At 38.8% G+C, this 26,140-nt stretch overlaps 1 protein-coding gene across 1 annotated transcript; it reads left to right on the forward strand.

Annotated features, from left to right (window-relative positions):
• The first annotated feature begins 951 nt into the window (after positions 1-951).
• On the forward strand, positions 952-20,258 carry LOC128231325 (uncharacterized). The gene is made up of 20 exons (XM_052943988.1): positions 952-1,118; positions 1,989-2,179; positions 3,350-3,430; positions 4,044-4,163; positions 4,444-4,610; positions 4,996-5,244; positions 5,669-5,898; positions 6,117-6,378; positions 6,631-6,762; positions 6,917-8,371; positions 8,545-9,638; positions 9,968-10,289; positions 10,589-10,742; positions 12,521-13,833; positions 13,987-14,108; positions 14,353-15,736; positions 16,043-16,183; positions 16,422-17,310; positions 17,864-17,971; positions 19,123-20,258. The coding sequence occupies exons 1-19, from the start codon at positions 1,114-1,116 to the stop codon at positions 17,953-17,955; spliced, it is 8,403 nt and encodes a 2,800-aa protein (XP_052799948.1). The 5' UTR covers positions 952-1,113; the 3' UTR covers positions 17,956-17,971; positions 19,123-20,258.
• The last annotated feature ends 5,882 nt before the right edge of the window (positions 20,259-26,140 follow it).

Here is a 26,140-nt window from a genome sequence, read left to right on the forward strand (position 1 = left end):
ACTGTAATTAGGGTTGACATATTACAACCAAACTTGGTAAAATAGAAAAGTTTATGGAGACCTTTTATGGGATTTCGTCCCTAAGGCCAAGGTTACTGTTACTAAAAATAGCTAACAGTTTGGAACCGAATAACTGTTTTCTATTTTGACATATTGTGACCAAACTTGTTATATAGGAAGAGTTTATGGAGAGCTTTATGGAATTGCATTTGGGACTCCTACGGTCAACATCAAGGTCACTGTTATTATAAAATAGAGAAAAAACACAGCTTAAACTGAATCTCACTAGGAAAGCTAAAGTTCTTCTATCAATCATTGAAAACAAAACCAGATTTCAAAGCATTGCCGCTTTTCTTGTTAGTTTTTAATTTGTCTTTTTTATTGCTTTAGACAGGCACATTATTATTCACTTTAAACATCAAACACTGAAAAATGATATTGAGGCAAAAATGCAATACACAAGACCCAAAACTCTGTGTTTGCTTTTTACAGAGTTATTGTCCATCAATTAATTGTAGTCCTTTGACGTTTAAGTGGGTTTAATCTGGTGGTGATTATTATTGATCCCCGTACCAGTTTAAATACAGCATTATAAATAAAATTTCAATTAATAGAAAGAGTGTTACACCATCGTTAGAGAAATTAAGTAAAGTTTCTTCATTTGATTAAAGTCGAAAAACAACTATTGCCAAAATAAAATCTGTGAACGAGTCCTATATATTAAACCGTTTATCGATTTGATGGTGATCACTGATGAATCACTCACTGTAAACTGCGATCCATTCGAGCGTGTTATTCACATTCGAGTTGTCTCCCTTCTTTACCTGCTCAATTTACTGGCTCGTGACGGCTTAAAATAGAACCTACCGGCAAAACTGGTTTTTACGCCACAGTGAACTCTGCTATTACATACACAATACGGATTCTATTATTAGACACTGGTTTGTCAAAGTGTACATGTTTTGGTGTGGAGAACAACACGGGGCAGGGCTTTCAAATATTTTCGCAGAACATATAAGCATCAACTTCGATATAAAAGTTTGTTCAATTGAGGATTAATTAAAACAGGTGTACTTATCATGTTCACGGTCTGAACGAGCGCATATAGAGAATATGAGGTGAGTAATTATGGTCAATTATTCCGGGTGGGACTGTCATTTTATATATCTGTTACATTTTGTTCATCAAATAACAAGCATTTTTCAATTAATGTATAATCTTTATGGTATTATCTTATATTAATTCCGATACTCAGGAAATAAAAACTGTACATAATTGAAGAATAATTATGAACCTATTTTTACAAAAAGCTTAAAAAGGCTTATCATTATTTGCAAAATTAAAGAAACATAAGATTTAATAATCTGTATTTTTCTCTTGGTAATTTATATAAACTATTTTACACATCATTTGAAATATCATCTATGATTAAAGTTGACAATGACACAAACTTTGAAGAACAGTTTTTACCCACTGTTGGTGTCGGGTCAAAGCCCAGTACCTGACAGGCCTGTTGCAGAAAGACCCTAAAGAAAAACCTTTATTGCGTTTGCGAATTTTAGTCAAATTAGACTTGCATGTATACGCATTTTTTTAAGAAATGTTAATCAACTTCACATGTGAATTTTTTTTAACTGTTGATATTGTGTTAACCATTCACATAAAATGTATGTAATAAAAAAGTTATTTCTGTATCCAATATGCTAAATTCTAAATCAATTATAACTATTACTAAAGACATTAAAGTTATGAAAATATGACCAATGGTCCCCATGAAAATATGACCAATGGTCCCCATCAGTTTTGTAGTTTTATGAAAACAACAATGTGTGTGAAATACTGTCATAAGAATTGGGCATTTCTTGATTGGGCTTTTCTGAAACTAAGGCTTTTTGAACCTTTCCTATGTTTTCTGACCCGCATTACTCACCTTTCGTACGATGCTAAAAAATGTGTGTTGCTTGATATGAAACTGATCATATATCCAGATTGTGTACACTGTTATCCCTGGTGGGCCTTGTGGCGCCCAGTCTGGCGCTGATGTTGGAACAGGAGACATGTGACGCTGGGCGAATGATGGTGGACCACAACGTTGCAGCAGCAGACGTGGTTCTGGGAGGAATTTTCGACATCCGAGGCTTGGGCTCGGACGGCTATGGTTGCGGAGAGCCATTGGATGGTGAGATTACACCTCTTAAAGCTGTGGGAATTTCGATGAGCTTCACACAAATTACAAGCTGTTTTTAATTTAATAAACATCTACATCTGTAGGACCACTGAACATATGTACATATATAATAATAAATGCCCTGGATAAACAAATTCATGTGAATTTCGGGAATCAATGGAATATCTTTTTGTGAAGACAAGATAAATAAAAAAAAATATTTGTTAGCTTTTGTCCAAAAGATAATTGAGTAGCGAGCAAAATAAAATATAACATATTTTTAGCACTTTAAGTTTCAAAATAGAAGTGGATGATATGTTATTATGAATGCCTTTATTCGCTCTTAAATGAAATTTTACAGAAGTCCCCATAAAGTATTCAAAGGTCATTTCATATAACTCAGTCTTTGAGTCTTCCCAAAATCATCAATGACAAATCATAATTTGTGTGTCTTTCGAAGCAACAGTGATGTAAAAAAAGGGTTTATATGGCATAGAAATATGTATCATTGATCATCAAATTCATTTTGTGATTGTTGAGGGGCCATTTAAAAGAATAAAAAATATTGATATTTTTATTTTATAAAAAAAATTCTGACAAAAAATTGTCATTTGGTGTGGCCTTTTGAGCATCTTCTAGGAAATTTTTTCCTACAATATATTTTCTGATGGACAACAGAAAATAGCATCAAGATTTATTGTTTATTTTTTGTAAGCACAGTATTTATCTTATTGATGCACGTGATTGAGTCTATCCTTTGATTTGGCCAGGACATCACACTTAATCGGATCTATCAAATGAATTTAAAGGATAAAATCTAAGCAAGTTATAATTCATGTATTACAAATTGAACAAACTTATTCCAGTGGTCGCTGTTGCTCCCTTAGACAAAATTTTCAGAGGAGATAATGATATTTGAAAAAGCATGTTGGACTATTTATAATAAGATAAATGCAGACAACTATGTCAAAGGTGTCCGGATATAGAATATTAGCTAGTTAAAATTTATGTATAACAAATTGAACAAACTTATTTCAGCGGTCGCTTTGCTCCCTTAGACAAATCTTTTTTAATTTGTAATATTTTTATCTGGTGAACTTGTTGCTGGTGAAGACAAGAATAAAGTAAGCGTTGATCATTAATTATTTTTTAGCCAAGCATGATTATATATTTTATTTGCAGAGGAGATAATGATGTTTGAAGCAGCACGCTGGACCATTAATAAGATAAATGCAGACAACTTTGTCAATGGTGTTCGCTTTGGTAAGTAACAAAATGAGATAAATGTCAACAACTATGTCAATGGCATCTGCTCTGGTGAGTAGCAAAATGAGATAAATGCCGACAACTTTGTCAATGGTGTCCGCTTTGGTGGGTAACAAAATGAGATAAATGCCAACAACTATGTCAATGGTGACTGCTCTGGTGAGTAACAAAATGAGATAAATGCCGACAACTATGTCAATGGTGACTGCTCTGTTGAGTAACAAAATGAGATAAATGCCGACAACTATGTCAATGGTGACTGCTCTGGTGAGTAACAAAATGAGATAAATGCCGACAACTATGTCAACGGTGTCCGCTTTGGTAAGTAACAAAACGTTTCTTGCTTTACTTTATACTGATTGGGATTTTAATCATATTTCATGGATTTGAATTACCTGGTGATTTTCCATCTTACTTGCATATTAACAGAGAATTTTAAATAATATCATTCATAATTCTATTAATTGCCCATCATCTACCAACAGCAACACCCAATTGTATGAACTGGTCATTTTCTTTACAAGTTACACAATTTTGGGTTTTAATTTAATAAATTAACTTTTGATGAGCTTGATTAACTTGTATGTATATAATATATCCTTGTTTGTAGGAATGCGTTCTTACGATACATGCCACCAGCCTTTCCGTGCAGCTGCGGCCGCCAACAATTTCTACTCTCAGTATTCCACATCAACCATGTATTGTAATACAACCAACAAACTCAACCTTGGTAAGATGGGTTTCACACGATTATAGAATATTCTTACAAATATGTTAATTGTATACCGTAAATGTCCTAATAGATTCTCCTCCATTAATAGACATGAGGGTGGTCTTTTCATGTGTCTATTTTCTGATTCTTCAACAATGCTTTCCTCAACTCTTGAAACAAATGCAATTTGTTCTGATGAAAAGCATTACATCACATTTAACATAAAAATTCCTATTCCTAAGAAAGAAACTAAATGATCTTAATATGGTCAATCAATCTGGCCTCCTTCACCCCTCAGGTATCGTTGGTGCACTGAAGAGTTTTACTACAAAGCCTGTAGCAGAGTTGACCTCCAAGTTCCCCGCATCTGTCATCTCCCCGATGGCCGCCTCGCCAGAACTCAGCGACAAGTCCCAGTACCCATACTTCATGAGGACGGGCATCTCTGCTTCAGAGCAGATCAAGGTAACACCTGTGGTGTTCATGTGTGCATCAACAATGTTGTATTTGTCTAATCTTTTGCTTGACCTTGTTGAAGATTTTAATAATTTTAATTGTCAGTACAGTTCTTAAAATACCATTTTTTTGCATACATTAAGCTTGTCTGCATTAAAACAAATCGAAGGATTGTCAAAGCCTTTGTATTAGTGGCATCGACATAGTTGTTATTATGCAACATAATGAATTAAATAATCCATATCTTGAAAAATGATAAAGATTGACATAAAACATGGTGCAATTGTTCACTTTGACAATAAACACTGGTCATTCATAGCAAATTTCATATTGCTATGGTAATTTATTTGTTCGTTTATTCCCTTAAGTTAAAAATGATACTGGTTATTAACAGGCAATGATGAAAGGGATGGCTTTGATGAACTGGGAGCGTGTGGTTGTCGTTTATTCGGACGACTCATATGGACTAGACTCGGCCCAGGAATTCATTCGTCTGAGTCAGGAAAATGATGTGTGCGTTGTGGAGACAATCGCTGTACCAACCAACCCCAACCTTGCCACGTATATGGAGAGGATAAAGGACATTGGAAACTATGATGTCATTGGCGTTGTTTTCTTTGGTGCAAATGATGCTTCAATGGAAGTAGGTTCACCTCTTACAGATATTAGTTTTATATTGCAAAATTATTTTCTCCGTTATTGGTTTTACTGTTAAAATGTATATCAGATTTATATCTAGATATTTGTTCTATATTGTTTTCTGTTGTTTTCTTTAATATGTCTTAAAGTATATGTTTTTCTAAGTTTGTTGAATACACAGTTGTTTTTGTGGTACCAGACTAATACATTGAGGTTTTTAAATAGAGTTTATAATTTATTTATTTTTTTATACAAACTTATTTTTATTTCAAGATGAATTAAAAACCAGAAGAAAATTTATAATTTTGATAATTGTTCTTGTTCTCAAGTATTTGTCTTTAAATTACTGACAGGTTGTACTTAAAGTAATACATTATTAATGTTATTTTTGACAACCACTGTACCCACTGTATGTGACTTAATCCCAGATTCTAGAGGCAGCACAAAGCACAGCTGGAGGTCAGAGGCTCCAGTGGATGTTCAGCTACCTAGACTTGAACCGCCAGTTTCTCACAAACCGCCTGCGGGGCGCCATCTCTGTGCAGCCAGTATACACTGAGGTCAGCGAGTTCTACAACTACTTCACAACCCAGCTCAATGAGAACAACCCCATCCCTGAGAATCCCTGGTACAGAGACTGGTTCATGAGCACATTCCAGTAAGTCTGCCCTACTTTATTACTTTTCAATATAGAGAATTAACGCGTTTATATAAGAATTTACTCTCACTTTATTTTTTACCATTATGCCCCCTTCCATTAACCAGGTAATTTAGGCAAATATACCAATTGATTTGAGATCTTTGTTCACTCTTGTTCAGTATGTTCATGTTAAAGGCTGCTGTTTTTGTATTCCAAATGTCAATTGCTCATTTAAGGTGCCAACTGCGTGATGTGAATTATGCCCCATATAGTAGCTACTCTGACTGTGACCCCAAAACTCAGAGCCAGAAGAAAGCTGCCATAAACATGCGTAACCCTTTTGTTGACCCCACTATCACGGCCGTGTATGCGTTTGCAAGTGCCCTTAAGACGGCACACCAAGAGATGTGTGGCACGGCCCCTGGGGTCTGCCTTGGTCTTCAACAGATGTCCGCGGAAGTCTTCCACAACAGATACCTGAAGAACGTTAACCTGAATGTATGTAATAGAAAATATTAGATATTGCAGTTTCTACTGTGATTCTAACCTATAGTTTTCAGATAAGGTTTAGAGACCATGTTAAAATTTTATTATGAATTGTATTATTTGTCTAAAACATTAGTATGTGCATACAAAGTTACAAACTGCTTTCTTTTACTAAGTTAAGTTAACATATTGAAGGCTGATATGGGACTTCATTGGCTAAAATTTAGGTTATAATCTAAGTTTATATATCTGCATATATTACAGCTGAATGATGTCTCGATCGCGAGCTTTGCAGGGAAGTTTGTGAAGTTCGATGCCAATGGCGATTTCTACACCGCTGGTCATAATTACTGGAACTACAATAATCAGCCTACCGGTGCATTCGACTTTAAAAATGTGAGAACCTTTCATTTAAATTACGTGATTAGATCTGACACATGTAAGCTTCTTTTCTAGTAATGCAAAAAAACAATAACAAGAAATTGTGAAAGTTTTTAACTTGATTTATTCCAGGGGTAATTATTTTGACATCACCATTGCTATATTTCAGGTTGGCAGCTTTGTTGACAACATTCTTAATCTTGAACCCAGCAATGTGTACATGTACGATGACAGTAGATTGTCTATCCTACCGCAGCTGCCAACATCACCCTGCCCATCCAGTGGCTGTAAAAACTGCCTGGTGCCACGTAATATGGTCGACTTTAACTTCCGTAGTGGAGACATTGTTTTGGCTGGGCTGTTTGATATCCATGCTGTCGGCTCGGAAGTCTTCACATGTGGATCATTGAAACCTAGTCATGCTATAAATGCTGCTGCATTCAAGTTTGCACTAGAAAATGTTAAATCTTTGTTTCCAGGCATTCTCCCAGGAGTTCAGTTAGGATCCTTGATAGTTGATTTATGTGATAATGCTGAAAAAGGACGTCTGCTAATGAATGACCTTCTTGGAGGACGTAGAGTGGTGGCTGACAAGACTGGGAAAGTGGTAGACCCCAACCTTGTCAGCAGTGTTGTTGGTGAGCTGGATTCCGGTGAAGCCATGTCCATGGCAACAATGCTCGGCCATTTTGGAATGCCCTACATGGAGTCTTCAGCTACCAGTGTACAATTGAGCAACAAGGAAATGTTCCCAACATTCAGTCGCGCTGTGCCATCAGACTATCACCAGATGCTGGCCATTGTCCTCATGCTGAAAAGAATGGGCTGGAACTATGTCCAGGTAGTCTACCAGGCCAGTGAATATGGACGCACAGGATACAAGATCCTAAAGGAAGAAGGTGCAACAAGGGGAATCTGTGTTGCAGAGGCCCAAGAACTGGATGGAAATCATAATGTAATAGTTAACAACTTCAATCAGAAGCCAGCGGCTCGCATTGTTGTTGGGATTGTGGATTCCTATGACTACCGCGAAATGCTCAGAGCAATGCAAGATCAGAACCTTAAGGGCAAGTTTATCTTGATTGGTTCAGAAACCTGGGGACGCAGATCCAGTGTTATTGCTGGGTATGAATCAATAGCTGATGGAAGTGTAACACTTGATATTGATGCCCCTGCATTGAATAATTACAGGACCTGGCTTAATAGCAAGCGACCCAATGACCCTACTGTAATGAAGGATATGCCCTTCTTTACTGAATGGTACCAGTATGCCTTCAGCTGCTATCTGGATGCTGAGAGCCGTGGTGTGTATACAACAGAGTGCAACCCCAACCAACAGATCACTAATGCCCCACGTTATGAGGAAACAACCTACACCTCATTCTTCATCTCTGCTACTTATGCTGTTGCCAGGGCCCTTGATACAACGCTCAGGGATGTCTGTGGCACGAACTACAATGGCCTCTGCTGGCAGTTCAGGAGCAATGCTGATGTGAAGCAGAAGATCCAGATGAACCTAGCCGACTCCCAATTTGACTTCAATGGCTACCCGTTCCGCATGAAGGACAGTGAAGGGCTGGCCAACTACAACCTCTACAGCTTCACTGCTGGCCGCTACATAAGGGTAGGTATCAGTCACCCCAATGTGGTTCTGTTTGTGTTCAGTATCTAAAACTGAAGTAATTTAAATAACAAGTCGCAAATCATTAAATCATAAAGTGGGAAGATAATTAATTTTGAAGCTTGATTGCATGTTTCATGAGTTGTCTAGCTGAAGTTTTATCTGTTTTTCTTCAGATTGGTACCTACAACACCGCAAACAAAGAGTTAGATATGACCATGTCTACACCTGTCTCTCTGCCAGACAACTTCTTCTCCCAATGTATGGGCTTCTGCAGTGAATGTGTGTACCTGGTGCAGACCAGACCGTATATTATCATTCCTGGTGATGACCTCAAGATTGGTGTCAACTTTGCCATCCATAGTCCTGGCTCTGATCCTTTCCTCTGTGGTGCTATGCGCCTGACTAACGGCATGCAATCATTTTTGGCTGTTTCTTATGCTCTAGATCAGGTGAAATCTAGCCTTGCCCCAGTGTCATTGAATGATGTTGATGTTGGTGCAATTATGATGGATCATTGCAACAGTCCAGCTCGTGCTTATGGCCTGCCGTCTGCTCTCTACTCTGGTATACTGGGCTCTATGGGGGCTGACATCAACCTCAACACGATACGAGCATGGCTCACAGACAACGCACTCGTTACTGAGGGAATGAAGGACTTCTTTAGTGACTTAAATCTACCTGTTATCAGTCCGATGGCCACAACCAACAAGTTCCTAAATGAGGAGGAGTACCCTACTTTTATTCGCACCGTCCAGGGTGACAGCACTGTTGCCTCTGCCTTGGCAATGCTGGTCAAGTCTCTTGGCCTCCAATATGTCAGCATTGTCTACTCTGCCAATAGCTTTGGCAGAGCTGGTACTGATGCCTTTGCAGAAATTGCTATGCAGGAAGGCATTTGCGTGATCAAGCACATAGAAATGAATGGCCTCCAAAGTGATGACATGATATTGGAAGAGCTGACTGGCCTTTCCACGCATGTTGTAATAACTTACCTAAGCCTTGAGGATATGGACAAGTTCTTGTCAGCAAGAGGTCGCAATGTGAATGCAACCAACCTTCTGATTATCTCACCAGAGCCATATCCTATGGTTTTAAGCAAGCAGGGACCAGCAGCTAGAAATGTTCTGTCATTAAAGATGAGATCCAATACGCTAACTAGCTTTCAAGACTTTGTGAGATCTTTTTCCATAGAGCAGTTGGCTGATCATCCAACACTTCGCCAGTACTACATGGCCCTATTTCAGTGTAACCTGCCAGGGGAATACAGGTAAAAAAAGTAGTTCCATTTAAGATTTTTTTCAATATTGCTTAGATTAAGATGGGTCCTTGAGATTTCTTGCATTTATATATTATATACAAATATGGAATTGTAGGATTCTTTGTTTGCAAACATGTGTGGCATATCAGTCTAAAGCCTCAATTTAGAAACAAATCACTGTTTTGACATCATACAATTTAATTCACTTTGTTAGTTTTAACAATTGATATTTTTGCTAGAAAATCGGCCAAAAGTCATTTGATCCTACTCTTATGCTGGGTAATAATTATGTTTTCAGTTGATCAGATTTTTTCAACTATGTTATATTTCTTGAACAGCTATCAGCGAGACTGTACACCATCACTTGACAACATTGTGGACAGTCCTGACTTTCATGAAGACAACTATATTCTCCCGATAATCAACGCGGTCTACACATATATCGCTGCGACAGATGAGACACTGAAGATCCAGTGTGGGGAGAATTACAGTGGCGTGTGTGCCAAATTTTATACTGACCCGAACACAAACACGATCCTATACAGCAAACTGACTGATGTTAGTTTCCAGGACGACAGTGGGTCCACGTTCCAGTACATTGGCAAGGAAGGAAACACGGGGCGCGAGATCACCCTGTTTGATGGTTCAACAATGACTAAGGTATGGTATAATGTTATTACATATAGGTAAACATTTAATTTGACAGCATTAATTAAAACTTTTTTGTAAGCATTGAATTTTCTGATTGCAATCAAAAAAGTATTTAATATATTAAATGTTTAATGAGAACTAGAAATATACAGCATCCATTTGCAAAAATTATTCAGAAGATTTCTATCAATGTTATAGAAATTTCATTGGTTAATAAACAAAACTGTTTTTGGGAAGAAACAGTTTCAAATAATAAAAATAATAGTAATATTATGTTGGATACAAATAGCTTAATTATTAACTTTTAGGTTGCTGACTTTGCTGGAGCCTCAATTAACATTCTGAGCCGAAACCTGGTTCAGCTTTTTGATAACACTAGGTCTGGCTGTAACCCACCCTGCACACAGTGCATCAACAACAACATGAACTTCACATATATCCCTGGAGATATCTTGCTTGGAGGTGAGACCAATGTTCTCTGTGCCAGTACTTCATCATTGTAAATATTGATGCCACAGTTAGATTTGCTCTGCATTTAGGTCATTTTCTGAATAAATATTTAAGTTAGACTACAATTTATAAGTTCTAGGATGTAATGCTCATAATCATATTTTATTTGTAAGTTTATTTTTTTGATACATTTTTATGCCCCCGAAGGTGGGCATATTAAAATCGCACCGTCCGTCCGTCTGTCCATCCGTCCGGCTCTGTAACTTTCCCTTGTATGGACAGATTTTAAAATAACTTGCCACATGTGTTCCACATACCAAGACGACATGTCGCGTGCAAGACTCGTGCCCCTACCTCAAAGGTCAAGGTCACACTTAGTGTTTATTCACAATGGAGTGCTGCATATAAGGACATAGAGTATAGGTTGTCGTGTCCGGGCTGTAACTTTCCCTTGTATGGACAGATTTTAAAATAACTTGCCACATGTGTTCCACATACCAAGATGACGTGTCGCGTGCAAGACCCGTGTCCCTACCTCAAAGGTCAAGGTCACACTTAGTGTTTATTCACAATGGAGTGCTGCATATAAGGACATAGAGTATAGGTTGTCGTGTCCGGGCTGTAACTTTCTCTTGTATGGACAGATTTTAAAATCACTTGCCACATGTGTTCCACATACCAAGATGACATGTCGCGTGCAAGACCCGTGTCCCTACCTCAAAGGTCAAGGTCACACTTAGTGTTTATATACAATGGAGTGCTGCAAATAAGGACATAGAGTATAGGTTGTCGTGTCCGGGCTGTAACTTTCTCTTGTATGGACAGATTTTAAAATCACTTGCCACATGTGTTCCACATACCAAGACGACATGTCGCGTGCAAGACCCGTGTCCCTACCTCAAAGGTCAAGGTCACACTTAGTGTTTATTCACAATGGAGTGCTGCATATAAGGACATAGAGTATAGGTTGTCGTGTCTGGGCTGTAACTTTCTCTTGTATGGCCAGATTTTAAAATAACTTGCCACATGTGTTCCACATACCAAGACGACGTGTTGTGTGCAAGACCCGTGTCCCTGCCTCAAAGGTCAAGGTCACACTTAGTGTTTATTCACAATGGAGTGCTGCATTCACCTTGTTGACATAGAGTATAGGTTGTCGTGTCCGGGCTATGACTTTCCCTTGTATGGACAGATTTTAAAATACCTTGCCACATGTGTTCCACATACCAAGATGACGTGTCGCGTGCAAGACCCGTGTCCCTACCTCAAAAGTCAAGGTCACACTTAGTGTTTATTCACAATGGAGTGCTGCATATGAGGACATAGAGTATAGGTTGTCGTGTCCGGGCTGTTACTTTCCCTTGTATGGACAGATTTTAAAATCACTTGCTACATGTGTTCCACATACCAAGGCGACGTGTCGCGTGAAAGACCCATGTCCCTACCTCTAAGGTGAAAGTGTTCATTCACAAGGGAATTCTGAATATAAGGACATAACAGTGTAGGTTGTCAAGTATGGGTGGTATTTTTTTATGTTCAGAGGCAATTTAAAATAACTTGCCATATGTATTTGACACGTAAAGGCAAGATCAACTTTTCATGTACTGACCTTGTTCATAGGTCAATGTCACATTTGGGGGCATTCGTCAAATACTGTGACAGCTCTTGTTTTATTTATGTTTTCAAAATATAAGTTTTGAAACAACATGAATATTAATTCAAACTTCATGTGAATGTCATCCATTTAATGTAATTAAGTTTACTTTATTATTCCCTAATGCACATTCCAGGTATTTTTGATGTTCACGAGGCTGACCTGCGAGCATTCTCTTGTGGTGACATCAACACACTCCGGGGGTTCCAGCTCCTTGAAGCCTTCCATTATGCCATCAACAAGGTGAATGACAAGTCTGGCCAGTTTGCTAACATCCTGAAGAACATCAAGCTTGGTGGTATTGGCCTTGACGCCTGCCAGAGTGCAGTCAGGGGAGGCTATCTTGTATCTAATATATACAGCGGCCTTACAGAACTGTTTAGAGATGACGAGTTCATTGATCCTGACAAGATTGATGCTTACATTGGCACATATTCTAGCGATCGCTCAATTCACCTCGCGAGACTCCTGAAGTCTCTCAACATGCCTCAGATCAGCTTTGGTTCTACAAGTGTTACCCTGACAGATGAAAATCGCTATCCATTCTTCCTGAGGACAGTTCCCGCTGATGACAGACAGGTGACTGGCATGATCAAGTTTCTGCGCGAGTTTGATATCCGATATGTGCAGGTTGTGCATTCTGCTGACAATTATGGAGAACAAGGTGCTGAGATTTTCAAGCAAGTTGCAGCTGACAATAGAATCTGCATTGCCCAGACGATTTCTTTCCCTTACAAGAAGGCCACCACCATTGAAAACGCCAACGATATTGTTCTTTCCCTTCTGCAGAAGCCTGTGGCCAACACAGTGGTCATTTTTGCAGACAGCTCACAGATCAATTCACTCCTGCAGGCTATTAAACGTAGCCCCGAGGCCTACGGAAAATTCAAATTTGTTGGTTCAGATACATGGGCCAATAATGTTGAATCCACAGATGGACAAGAAGATATTGCCGTCGGCTCAGTCACATTTGACCTTGACATCAATGACTTGGCTGAATTTGACCAGTACCTTGCTACAAAGACTCCTGCTAACTATCCAGACAACCCCTGGTTTCCTGAATACTATGAGGCTATCCACAACTGCTACCTTACAATCCCTGACAAAAGGTACCCCACACGTTGTTCAGCAACACCTAGAAACATTGTCAGCTCACAGAGGTACAAACAAGACACAGGCATTATCCATGTGATCAATGCTGTGTTTGCAGCAGCTTACGGTCTGGATTCAGCCCTGCGGGAGGAATGTGGAGAAAACTACACAACAGTCTGCGAGGTTTTTAAGAACAGGGACAAGCGCCGTATGTATGTACTTGACAAGATAAGGGAGGTGGAGTTTGAAGACCTTTCTGGAAGCCCCTTCAGCTTCTACCCACGCGGGGATGCGAAAAAGGGCTATGTCATCTACTCTCTAGACACATCCCCACAGACAGGATACGCTTACAACAGGGTATGAATTAGTTATGTTGCATGAATTAGTTATCTTTTGCATTCGGCCTCTCATTAAAAAGTTTTATATGCAAAATATATTTATATGATCATCATGTTATCTTTCATTCTAATACTTTGAATTTTTGTCACAAACTTTGACCCATTATTTCAGATTGGTTCATACTCGAGCGAGGGCGAGTTGGTCGTTTCAGATTACCAGCCTTCCTGGGATGGCAGCTGTAACCGAGCAGACTCTTGCACAGAGTGCCCTGTCTACAGAAACCTCTTCACAAGGTAACACTATGCCTACAATTAAAACATTGATAAAAAAGTTCACAAATAGTCCTTGTCATTGAAGAAAATACATTTTCATTTGTGTACAAAGTACATGTAGTTTGAAACAATACAGTCAAAAAGAAATACTAGTCTAGTATTTTATTTGAGTATAGTATAGTTACTTTATTTTACTATATTATAATGAATAAGTTTTAAGAAGTTGATCAGCTCTTCATGTATACTTGAATGACTTCTCTTAAAGGTACATGTTGCCAGTCTACCCTGTCATGAGTACAAACCCGAACCCTGCAACGCTAGTTATGACACTAGCCATACACAACTATGGTTCCGACCCGTACCACTGTGGCCCTATGGACATGACCCAGATGATCAATGCTCTAGCTGTCGTGTACATGCTCGAAGGTCGTGTGAACATGCGGCCACTAATCCTTGACAACTGTGGTAACCAGATCAGAATTGACCAAGATCTCATAAACTTGTTATCTCGGGGAGAGCTGTGTAATGAGAACTTTGACTGGCGGGGAAGTAAAATCGATGCCTCCACTATCATGGGAGTAATGACAATGGGTTCAACTATGGTCGTTGGAGCCAATCGTGTCACTGCTCCACTTCAGATCCAGCTTCTTGGGATTGATTCTTCTTCAACCCAGCTCAGCAATCGGGAATCATTTCCATACTTTGCTCGGATGGTTCCTCCAGATAATTTGCAAATGGAAGTCATTGCCAAGATTTTGAAACAAAATGACTGGACCTATGTCGGAGTCATTTACGAGGCGGGAAGCTATGGGGTCAATGCCTACCGAGCACTTCAAGCTATTGTTAATAGTGGTAAATACTCATGTATTGGTGTCGCAGCTGTTGTTAACAATCATGATTCAGTAGAGGAGGTGCGTCCAGCAGTAAGAAGAATTGCAGAAGAAGAGGGTGTCAATGTTGTTGTTATTCTTACTCTTAAACCATCAACTGTATTACAGGCCATTGCTGCCGAAGGGTTGTATGAAAGATTCCTGGTGATTGGATCTGACACCTGGGCAAACTATGATACAGTTGTAGATCCCTTAGAAACAGATGATAACATGAACTTTAGAGGCGCAATAACAGTTGGTTTTAGAGATGCTTTCTTTGAGCCATTTGTGAGTTGGCTATCAGGAATCAACAGTGACAACAAGAAGGGAATGCCTGATGTCTGGTTTGACGAGTTTTACCAGCACATTCATGAATGTCGCCTTCCTGGAGCCATTATACAAACTAATTATGAAGAGAATTGCTTATCTGCCAATATTAACCGAATTCCTGATGGAAAGCTGCGAAGCTATGGTGTAGGAATAAAAACATTGGCTGCTACAAAGCTCCTTTCTGATGGACTTACCGCTTTCTTACGTGAATACAGCTGCAATGATATAGAATTCTCTGAATGTCTAGCTACAAGACCTAATGCCAGGGTCAAGGTTTTTGAAAGCACCCTTGAACAGGATTGGACAATATCACGAACTGATGTCCAGCCTAAGGGAGAGTTTATCCCTGAACTCGGAGATGACCGCTACTACGATAGTGGATACTCTATATATGCATTGTTTGTCAATGAAACGCTGCCAGCAAACGAAAGGACCTACTACTATGAAAGAGTAAGTAGAGTTATATTTCTGAACTCTCACTGTTTCAGAAATAGTTTGTCTCTTAGAATACTAAGATATCGCTTGATCATAGTAGTTTCTTAAAATCAGGACAGATAGGGAAAAATCGGCAAATGGAAGGTCATATATGCACTTATAATGACAAATTTGCTGAGTTCTGACTGTAAAGTTAATTTGATTTTCCTTCTGATGCAGAAGAATTATACTTGCATATACTTTTAAATAAAAATGTGTATAAGATTTTACTGCCTTTATGTTAAACAATAGATCTTAATAATTTACAACAAAACATTTCAGATTGGGGATCAGACTCGCACTGGGTTCAGGTTCAATGCCACCCAGTATGCATACCAGGGTCGTCCAGGGGTTGTCTCAAAATGCCCAGAGGGAAAGACCTGTAACTGTGTTGTGGATGATAAGCCAACAACAGAAGAACAGGTAAATAAACATAGGGGTTCATTTGTGTTTGTCGGCAGATTGAAACTACAAGGTCATTGGTTATTATTCTATTTTATGTATGATAATATTTACCCAATGCCATAACAAATAATGATATAACTATAAGTATTTTATAAAATCATATTTGAAAACATACTTGGTAATATCAGCAATTGACAGGGCATATACTATCCTGTTTAGTTATTAGAAAAAATTACATCCCATTCATATTCGACAGGTGCAGCCAAAGTACATGCGTGATCATGAACCGAGGAACTACTTTATGTATGATGCAGACACGGGTAAGCAAGTTCTCACATGGCCGATTTGGGCGGTTGCCGTTTCCGTGCTCACCTGCATCGGTCTCCTGGTGGGAATCATCCTATTTTTCTTCTTCATGATATTCTACCCGGTACGAGGTGGTACCACTGCCCTGGGCTTCCTAATGATGCTGGGAATATTTGGCATCTACGCCATCAACTTTGCCTTCTTCCTGCCAGCATCAGAAGCAACCTGTGGTGCCAGAGAATTCCTCATGGGGGTCGTGTATGCATTTGCTATTTGTCCACTACTGGTTAAAGCTATAGACAACTGGCGATTCAAGGACACTGAATACAGCTCTGACCGCTATGTGGGACTAACGAATCCATGTGCTTTAGTGCTTATAGCACTGGGAATAATATTGGTACAATGTATTATACCAATTGAATGGCTGATACTGCAGCCACCATCAGCTAGTATGATGACCGACACGACAGCGCAGAATGACTGGATGTGGTGCGATCCCCATGACTTCTACGACATCTCGCTGGTGCTGTCCATGGTGTTTGTCATATTCCTCATTCTGCTGACAGCCATCTTCTCTGCGCTGTCATGGGACAGTGACAGCAACTACTTTGAGTCGCGGTGGATATTTGTCTCGTGTGTGTGCACCGCAGGCTGCTTCTTGGTGTGGATGGTTGTTAGTACCAATGCGGGCCCACCATACCGTGACCCTGCTGTGGCCATTGCCAACTTTGTTAATGCGACAGCTCTCCTGCTGTGCAACCCGTTCAGGAAGTTGATTCTGCTGATCCGGTTCTCATCAGAGGAGGAGAAGGCCAAGAGCCTCCCAGCGGATGATGCTAGTAAGCTTTCATTCCTTTTGTCAAATAAAAAAACTTCTAAGATGATTAGATACTGAAAAGTACTACACCAAAGGGTTTTCTAATAGTGTACATTTCCATCATGAACTCAAGAAAATATTGGTTTAAGACATAATTTGGCACATTTTTAATGAATATCAAAAATGTTTTTTTTCCAGTGAATATGTCTTAAGATTATTTGTTTTAAAATATTATGCCCTCAAGTAGATATAAATTAAAACCTCCAAAACTTCTGGGGCCGATTTCTCGAAAACTACTAAATCCTATTATAACAAGATTAAGCTAAGCTCACTATTTTTGTTCTTGTATATTTTATGAAAATATTTGCTTTTTTCAAAGTGTTTTGACTTTATATTAATAACAGCTGTCTGATAATCACAAAAAAAGTAAGTTGTATGTATCAAAATCAGGTTTAAGTAAGAAACTTTGTGAAACAAAATAAGCTACTTATGTCTGTGACACGTAAGAAGTTCCAGAAATCTGGGCCCCACAACTTATTTAGATTGCTCTGTGTTAAAATTTGTCAAAATTTCAGCTGAGCTGTACTCGACCGTGTACACAAACCAGATGTACCAGCAGGATGTGTTCCAGCCAGACTCCAAGCAAAACTCAGAACATGACTACTAAACAACTATTTGCTAAGGTATGTTGGGCATTTTTCTAAATTGAACAGATTTATTCAAACCAAGACTTTTGTTATTAACACTGGATCATCTGGTGCATTTGTGCATCTGATAGATCTCTTTTCAAGAACAAAAATTAACGTAGCCGATATTCAATTGAGATTTCTGTTTTCTCATGCCATTGGTCATAATATTTTAAATTTTGATGCAAGGAGTCCCCATATAATGTTGGTATCAGTTGAAAGCGTAACTATTGTTTACTGATTACTGAAATGTAACATAGATGAATGAAAATACATAGCAGATAAAGCAATGTCAGTTTGTATTTTTGTTCTTTATTTCAACTGAAATCGGAAGTGAAATGACCAATTTTTCAATGTTTCAAGGTCAAAACAAAACTGTTTGCAATATTTGTATCAATATAATAGTTACATGTTCTTCACCCACACATAAACTGATGAAGCTCTTTCATATGATACCCAAATACTCTGGGGTCAACAGACATCAACATTTCACAGAATCATATATCAGATACATATAGTATTTGACAGCATTTCTGCCAGTAAAAAGTACAAGAACCATCTTTACTTACTTGGTAAAGTTCTATTCAACGTTTTAACTCTACAAATATTTCTTTTCACAACAGGGAGAAAAAGGTTTTTTTTCCTGGTTAACATTAATGACTGGGTCAGTACATGACATTGATCTGATTTTACAAAACATTGTTAAAGTTAACAACATGATTAGCAACATCATTGTTAACTTTTAAATGTGACAACTTTGATGATGTTCTCACATATTTAATTATGAAGTACAGCTGAACCAATTACATGTATCTCTTGTCAGATCGTGTTAGAAAAACGGCAGATCACAAGTGAAACCATTAAACTTCCAGAGCAATAACAATTTGAAGTTAACAACATTGTTAACTTTAATAAAGTTCTGAACAATCTGCCCATGCTCTTGGTCACATAAAGATCAACAGCATCATTCTTTTTACATGTCAAACTAGTTTTGGACATTTTTTTAACAATCTGTTTGAAATATTTAAAAAGCGCAAAAAAACAGTTCTAAAAGTTAAACACTTGCTTGTCTTATAAAATGTGCTGTTCATGTTTCGGTTTTTTTCATTTCTTAAAAGATATATATATAAATTGATTTGTTTTTTCAGGTGGACCGGTTAGATCTGACTCTGCAAGAATCACTTCAGCTACTGAAGTACTACTTCTGGGATCGAGAGTTTTAATGCTGTTGAAGGGATTGAGTGTTGAATCTAAGACTTCTTGGATAGGGAGTTTCAACGCTGTTGAATGGATTCAGTGTTGAAGCTGAGACTACCGGTCTTACTCTTTAAACTGAGATTGAGTTCATTGTTGCCCAATAAGTTAATTCTCAAAAACCAAAAGAATTGTTGTAATTGTTATTTTGCATGGTTTTGTAAATTAGACGAGTGTTTTATGTATATAATGAATGATTTATATCAGCTTGTTTTGGTTGTGATTGAATTGAACAAAGATTTGTGAATAAGCAAAATATTTGAAAGTAAATAGAATCATACATGTATGTGTACATGTGCATAATAATACATGTATATAGTGCATAATAATCAGTCACAAATTATTTGAATGTCAATTTTTTTATTTGAATAAGCTAGGGCTCTGTTTCTCATTACTAAGATGTACTTCTCTGTTATTCATTTCTAAGATTTAGGGCTCTGATATTCATATCTAAGATTTAGGGCTTTGGTATTCATTTCAAAGATGTAGGGCTCTATTACTCATTTCTAAGATAGATGCAGGGCTCTGATATGCATTTCTAAGGTATATGGCTCTATTACTCATTTCTAGCATGTAGAGCTCTGTTACTCATTTCCAAGATTTTCTGGTATTAATGGACTGACGAAATCACCATGTCAATTGATAATGGTGTCTGCATGTAGCGCAATGTCAGATGCATAAGAACACCGTGCTGATTCTGAGAAACCGAGCCCAAATGGAGACAAATGTCCCTTTTAAATTGAAGTGTGTCTGAAGCAAGGATGTCGAGATGTATATGTGAGAGTAAATGAAATGTGTTTGTGTCATAAATGGGCCTGTTAACTTACATTCCAGTTACTTGAGGCTAAGCCCTTTGCATAGTGCTTTTGAATTGTATAAAACTTATGCTAGCTTTGTAGTCTACAAGAGATGTATTTAGATGTCTCTAAATGTGTATATTTTGTTAAAGAGATTTGTGAATAAATCATTATTTTTATATTATTATGCAATTTAGCACAAAAATGAGAATAAATCATTCGTGTATATTGAACCATTGGTGTTGTCAGTTCATTCCTGATCTCATTTTCTGTACAGTCGTCTGCTTCAAGTTTCATGATGTATAATAAAAGTTTCCTTTTACTTGCACGATTAAGATTCAACACATCTAAAGGACCAAGGAACTTAAGTTAAAACTTGAAGAGAATCATAGCACCTTGTGCTGACATCAGAGCGATAATGCTATATGTACAATAACATTATCATTATCTAACCTCTGATGAATGAGAATGCAAAACGCGGACTTGTGGCAATTACACTATAGAAATATTATATTATTATGCCCCCCTTCGAAGAAGAGGGGTATATTGCTTTGCACAGGCATGTCGGTATGTCGGTCGGTCGGTCGGTCGGTCCATCGGTAGACCAAAGTTTGTCCGAGTGATAACTCAACATTTCCTGGACGTATGGTCATCAAACTTCACATGAAGGTTGGGCCTGACCAGTAGATGACCCCTATTGATTTTGGGGGTCATCGAGTTAAAGGTCAAGGTCACAGTGACCTTTAATTGTAAAATAATTTTAAAGCTTATCCGAGTGATAACTCAACAATGCCTGCACCCATGGCCCTCAAACTTGACATGGAGGTTGGGCCTGACCAGTAGATGACCCCTATTGTTTTGGGGGGTCATCAGGCCAAAGGTCAAGGTCACAGTGACCTTGAATGGTAAAAGGTCGTCCGAGTGATAACTTGACAATGCCTGCACCCATGGCCCTCAAACTTGACTTGGAGGTTGGGTCTGACCAGTAGCTGACCCCTATTGTTTTTGGGGCTCATCGGGTCAAAGGTCAAGTTCACAGTGACCTTGAATGGTAAAAGGTTGTCCGAGTGATACTCAACAATGCCGGCACCCATGGCCCTCATAATTGAATTGGAGGTTGGGCCTGACCAGTAGATGACCCCTATTGTTTTTGGGGGTCATCGGGCCAAAGGCCAAGGTCACAGTGACCTTGAATGGCAAAAGGTTGTCCGAGTGATAATTCGACAATGCCTGCACCCATGGCCCTCATAATTGAATTGGAGGTTGGGCCTGACCAGTAGAAGACCCCTATTGTTTTTGGGGGTCATCGGGCCAAAGGTCAAGGTCACAGTCACCTTGAATGGTTAAAGGTTTTCCGTGTGATAACTTGACAATGCCTGCAGCCATGGCCCTCAAACTTGACTTGGAATTGGGCCTGACCAGTACATGACCCCTTTTGTTTTTGGGGGTCATCGGGCCAAAGGCCAAGGTCACAGTGACCTTGAATGGCAAAAGGTTGTCCGAGTGATAATTCGACAATGCCTGCACCCATGGCCCTCATAATTGAATTGGAGGTTGGGCCTGACCAGTAGAAGACCCCTATTGTTTTTGGGGGTCATCGGGCCAAAGGTCAAGGTCACAGTCACCTTGAATGGTTAAAGGTTTTCCGTGTGATAACTTGACAATGCCTGCAGCCATGGCCCTCAAACTTGACTTGGAATTGGGCCTGACCAGTACATGACCCCTTTTGTTTTTGGGGGTCATCTGGCCAAAGGTCAAGGTCACAGTCACCTTAAATGGTAAAAGGTTGTCCGAGTGATAACTCGACAATGCCTGCACCCATGGCCCACAAACTTGACCTGGAGAATTGGCCTGACCAGGAGATGACCCCTATGGTTTTTGGGGGTCATCTGGCCAAAGGTCAAGGTCACAGTGACCTGGAATGGTTAAAGGTTGTCCGAGTGATAACTCGACAATGCCTGCACCCATGGCCCTCAAACTTGACTTGGAGGTTGGGCCTGGCAAGAAGATGGTCCCTATTGATTTTAGGGGTCATTGGGATAAAGGTCAAGGTCACAGTGACCTGGAATGGTAAAAGGTTATCCGTGTGATAACTCGACAATGCCTGCACCCATGGCCCTCAAACTTGACTTGGAGGTTGGGCCTGGCCAGAAGATGGTCCCTATTGATTTTAGGGATCATTGGGCCAAAGGTCAAGGTCACAGTGACCTTGAATGATAAAAGGTTGTCCGAGTGATAACTCAACAATGCCTGCACCCATGGCCCTCAAACTTGACATGGAGGTTGGGCCTGACCAGTAGATGACCCTATTGATTTTAGGGGTCAAAGGTCAAGGTCACAGTGACATTGAAAGCGAACTTGACAATTCCTTGACCTATGGTCATCAAACTTGACATGAAGGTTGGGCCTGCCCAGTAGATGACCCCTATCGACTTTGGGGGTCATCAGGCCAAGGTCAATGTCACAGTAACCATTAACGCAAAAAAGTTAACAAATCTTCTCCCACTGATATCTCAACAATGCCTGAACCTATGATCATTAAACTTGACATGGATGTTAAGCCTGACCAGTAGATCACCCTTATTGATTTTAGGATTCATAGAGCCAAAGGTCAAGGTCACAGTGATCTTGAATGGTAAAAGGTTGTCCGAGTGATAACTCAACAATGCCTGAACCCATGGCCTTCAAACTTGACTTGGAGCTGCATCTGACTTGTAGATGACCCCTTATGAATTAAGGGGTCATTGGGTCAAAGGTCAAGGTCACAGTGACCTTGAACGAAAAAAACTTGTCTGTGTGATAACTTGACAATGCCTGCACCCATGGCCCTCGAACTTGACATTTAGGTTTCTGGTGACCAGCTGATGACTCTGGATTTTGAGTTCATAGAGTAAAAGGTCATGGTCATAACACACTCTATCCTCACACTTTAATGGTCATAACCTTAAAACTGCCTTAACGGCAACAAATCAGCTGTCATTTCGGTCCATGCATATTTCATTCAATTGTCCATATAATCCTGACAACATGGCGCTCAGGGGGGCATAATGTTTGACAAACATCTCTTGTTTGATCTTGATTTGTGAATATATCTAAAAACTTACCTATATTGGTCTATAAATTACATAAAGAATGCATTGGTGTTAAAATGATATATGGAGGAATGTACTCTCTACAAACGTTTGTTTGTACGAGTATATAAGTATGTTGTACATATTAACTGGTTACCCAAACTTCTTCACACTTCCTTTTCCGAAAGTGATGAACTGGTTTCGAAAACATTCACTGGTTCAATGAATGAACTCGAATTGCCAGAAATGTGGTAGTTTAACAGTTTGTTAAAGTCTCATCGGTAAAATGCATATGTATTGCATTAAATGACAACAACATGTATTCTCACTCAAAATATGAGTTATAATTACAAAGAGACTTCTTCTTGTCCACATAACCTTTTTATTGATTTTGGAAAAAATGCTTCACATAATTCATTTATGGTAAAATGATCATGTTTTGCAAATAAACGGTTCTACTTAAATTTACAGACAGATTGTTCAAAAGATGGATATGATTTTGTTTTCGTTCGATTTAAATTTCAAGTTTCTAAGTCAAACTCTGGCTCAAGATCTTGGTGAATATGACGCCGTATATTAAAGGCGATCACTACGTTTATCCTTGTATATATTCAACGTTTGCCACTTGGGTAAACTTGCGTTTATATGGCAATTGAAAAACTTAATAAAAAGGGAATACTTTTTTTGAAAAATTACATATATAAGATTGGTTAAACGATTATAAGTGAGTTGGGATATGCATATTCTTTTCCGTTCCAGTCTTAGTAACATCATCCCATAGAAAATATGGAGAAATTAATATCAAAGTCATGTGTTCTCTCAACCAGTTAGAAACAGTTTGTTGATTTGTTTAACTGTCGGAATAACCGCATATAGGCTGTCGGCAACCTATGTTACGTGCCACGCGAACTGTATGCGAAGAAATTAACATTTTTACAATCATCATCATCACCACCACCACCACCACCATCATCATCATTATCATCATCATCACCACCACCACCACCACCATCATCATTATCACCACCACCATCATCATCATCACCACCACCACCACCACCACCACCATCATCATCATTGAATATGCTTTGAAATTATAATCATCAACATGTAAAGATGTATATATTTCTACATGTACAGTGTATTCTGGGACAAGAATGCAACTCCCAAAGAAGTACATACCTGTTTAAAACATATCACATGTATTATTGCAATTATATTCATCGGTATGGTTTGCCATGAGTAAGATTTTAAATGTCGACTGAAGTTGCCATGACAATTGAAGTTTGCATGGAGAGTTGTCGAAAGCAAAGTCATTAATGCATACGCTATTGAAGAAGGTTGACGACACCCACGACATTGCATCATGCAGACACTATGACAAACAGTTTTGGTTTAATCGTATTTTAATGTTTATAATATACACACGCGATATAAATCATTTAGACAAAGCAAACAATATTATTATACAATTTGGTTATATTAGAAAATGGCACTTCCCACGAAAGAAATAATTTAAAAATAAAAGGATTATCAGTCAAGCGGTTCAGCATCTCATCATGACTGGTGTAGTCACCTAAACACCCGTGTTAAAATAGCTAAAGCTGCTTGCGTTTGTTCCACCGATTAAAATGAAACCTCCGCGCCAAGGGATATTTCTAAAAATGATAGCACGTAATGTACAACCAATGTTGATGGTTAAGTTACAAAGTAGTGAAATTTAAAAATATATTGCAAAACAAGATACCAAACACCCTGACCATTGGTAAAGTTGGGTTAAAATACAACCTACACTTGCAGCTAATGAAATTGCAGCCACTTATTAATTACTAGGTTTAATCATTAAGAATTTCAATTTTCCCGGGTGTTAAAAGATCCGCCCACTGCTACTCATGCGATACACAATCCCTGCGTCAGATTTTGCGTTGGCAATGTGTCAGCCAATGAGAAAGTATTATATGTCAAATAGATGACCTGAATTAAAATTTTAATGTTAAAGAAGGGCTTGTCCGCACATTCTTTATCATTAAGATTCCAATTAATGTCATCTGACTTTTACGGCTAACTAACGGGTGTAACGGTCCGCTGTAGGCGACGGATGTGCGTTCATAATCATGTAAAGGTCCGCTGAAGGCGGCAGACATGCGTTCATATTGTATAAGATTCTGTTATAGACAGAAGTACGTGTCCAGTACGTATGTTTACTTGGTTGGTAAAATGCAAATTAGGAAAGCCCGGGCTCTGTGTGGGTGGATTGAGAAGTTACTGTTTATAAAGTCCAGCGGACCCCTTCAGGATCGAACACATGCTTTTCTCTGAAGGGATTTGTTGGGCTTGCTGATGTCGCACGTTTCACGCCCCCCCCCCCCCCCCCCCCCACCCCCCACACACACACACATCCTTTAGAGTCACAGCTCTTACTTTTTATTTTAATACAGGAGAAAACGTATTAGAATACGCCCAAATTAATCCATTTCAAACTGTAAATGTTAAAATTGTCATGGGGGAATACTCCAAATACCCCATGCAAACACTTTAACCAAATACAATTCGGTTCTTAGGGAGCGGCGCAAGTCACCGAACTACTGCGCCCTTAGGTTTAATATACCCTTCCTTATGTGAAATCCTGTAACCGATCAAGGTTTTAATTAAAAGAACAACGGGCACGGGCACACACTTTTAAAGCACCATGCACTAGACCGCGAATCTTTAATTGGTATTAAGTAAAGAGTACAGTATCTGGACGGTGAAAAACTAAGCGATCCACAAACTATAAATTGAAAAGTAGATCTAGGTCAAGATTCACCATTTCTTCAAAAGTTTTTTTGTTTTTGTTTTTATATTTACAAATAACAATATGATAAGTATTGACTGGAGACTGTTCACAAATTACGCGTTTACTTGTCATTGACATTTGCACGATATAGTGTAAGTGTTAATGCTTGATTAACTCCCTTGAATATTTAAACAGCGTGACATACTGGCTGGAAATGCAGCGGCGTGGAACGTAAACAGTATAGCGTAAGCAGCGGTGCGCGGCGGAA

Source organism: Mya arenaria, chromosome 4 (genome assembly GCF_026914265.1).
Source record: "Mya arenaria isolate MELC-2E11 chromosome 4, ASM2691426v1".
NCBI classification, from domain to species: Eukaryota; Metazoa; Mollusca; class Bivalvia; order Myida; family Myidae; genus Mya; species Mya arenaria.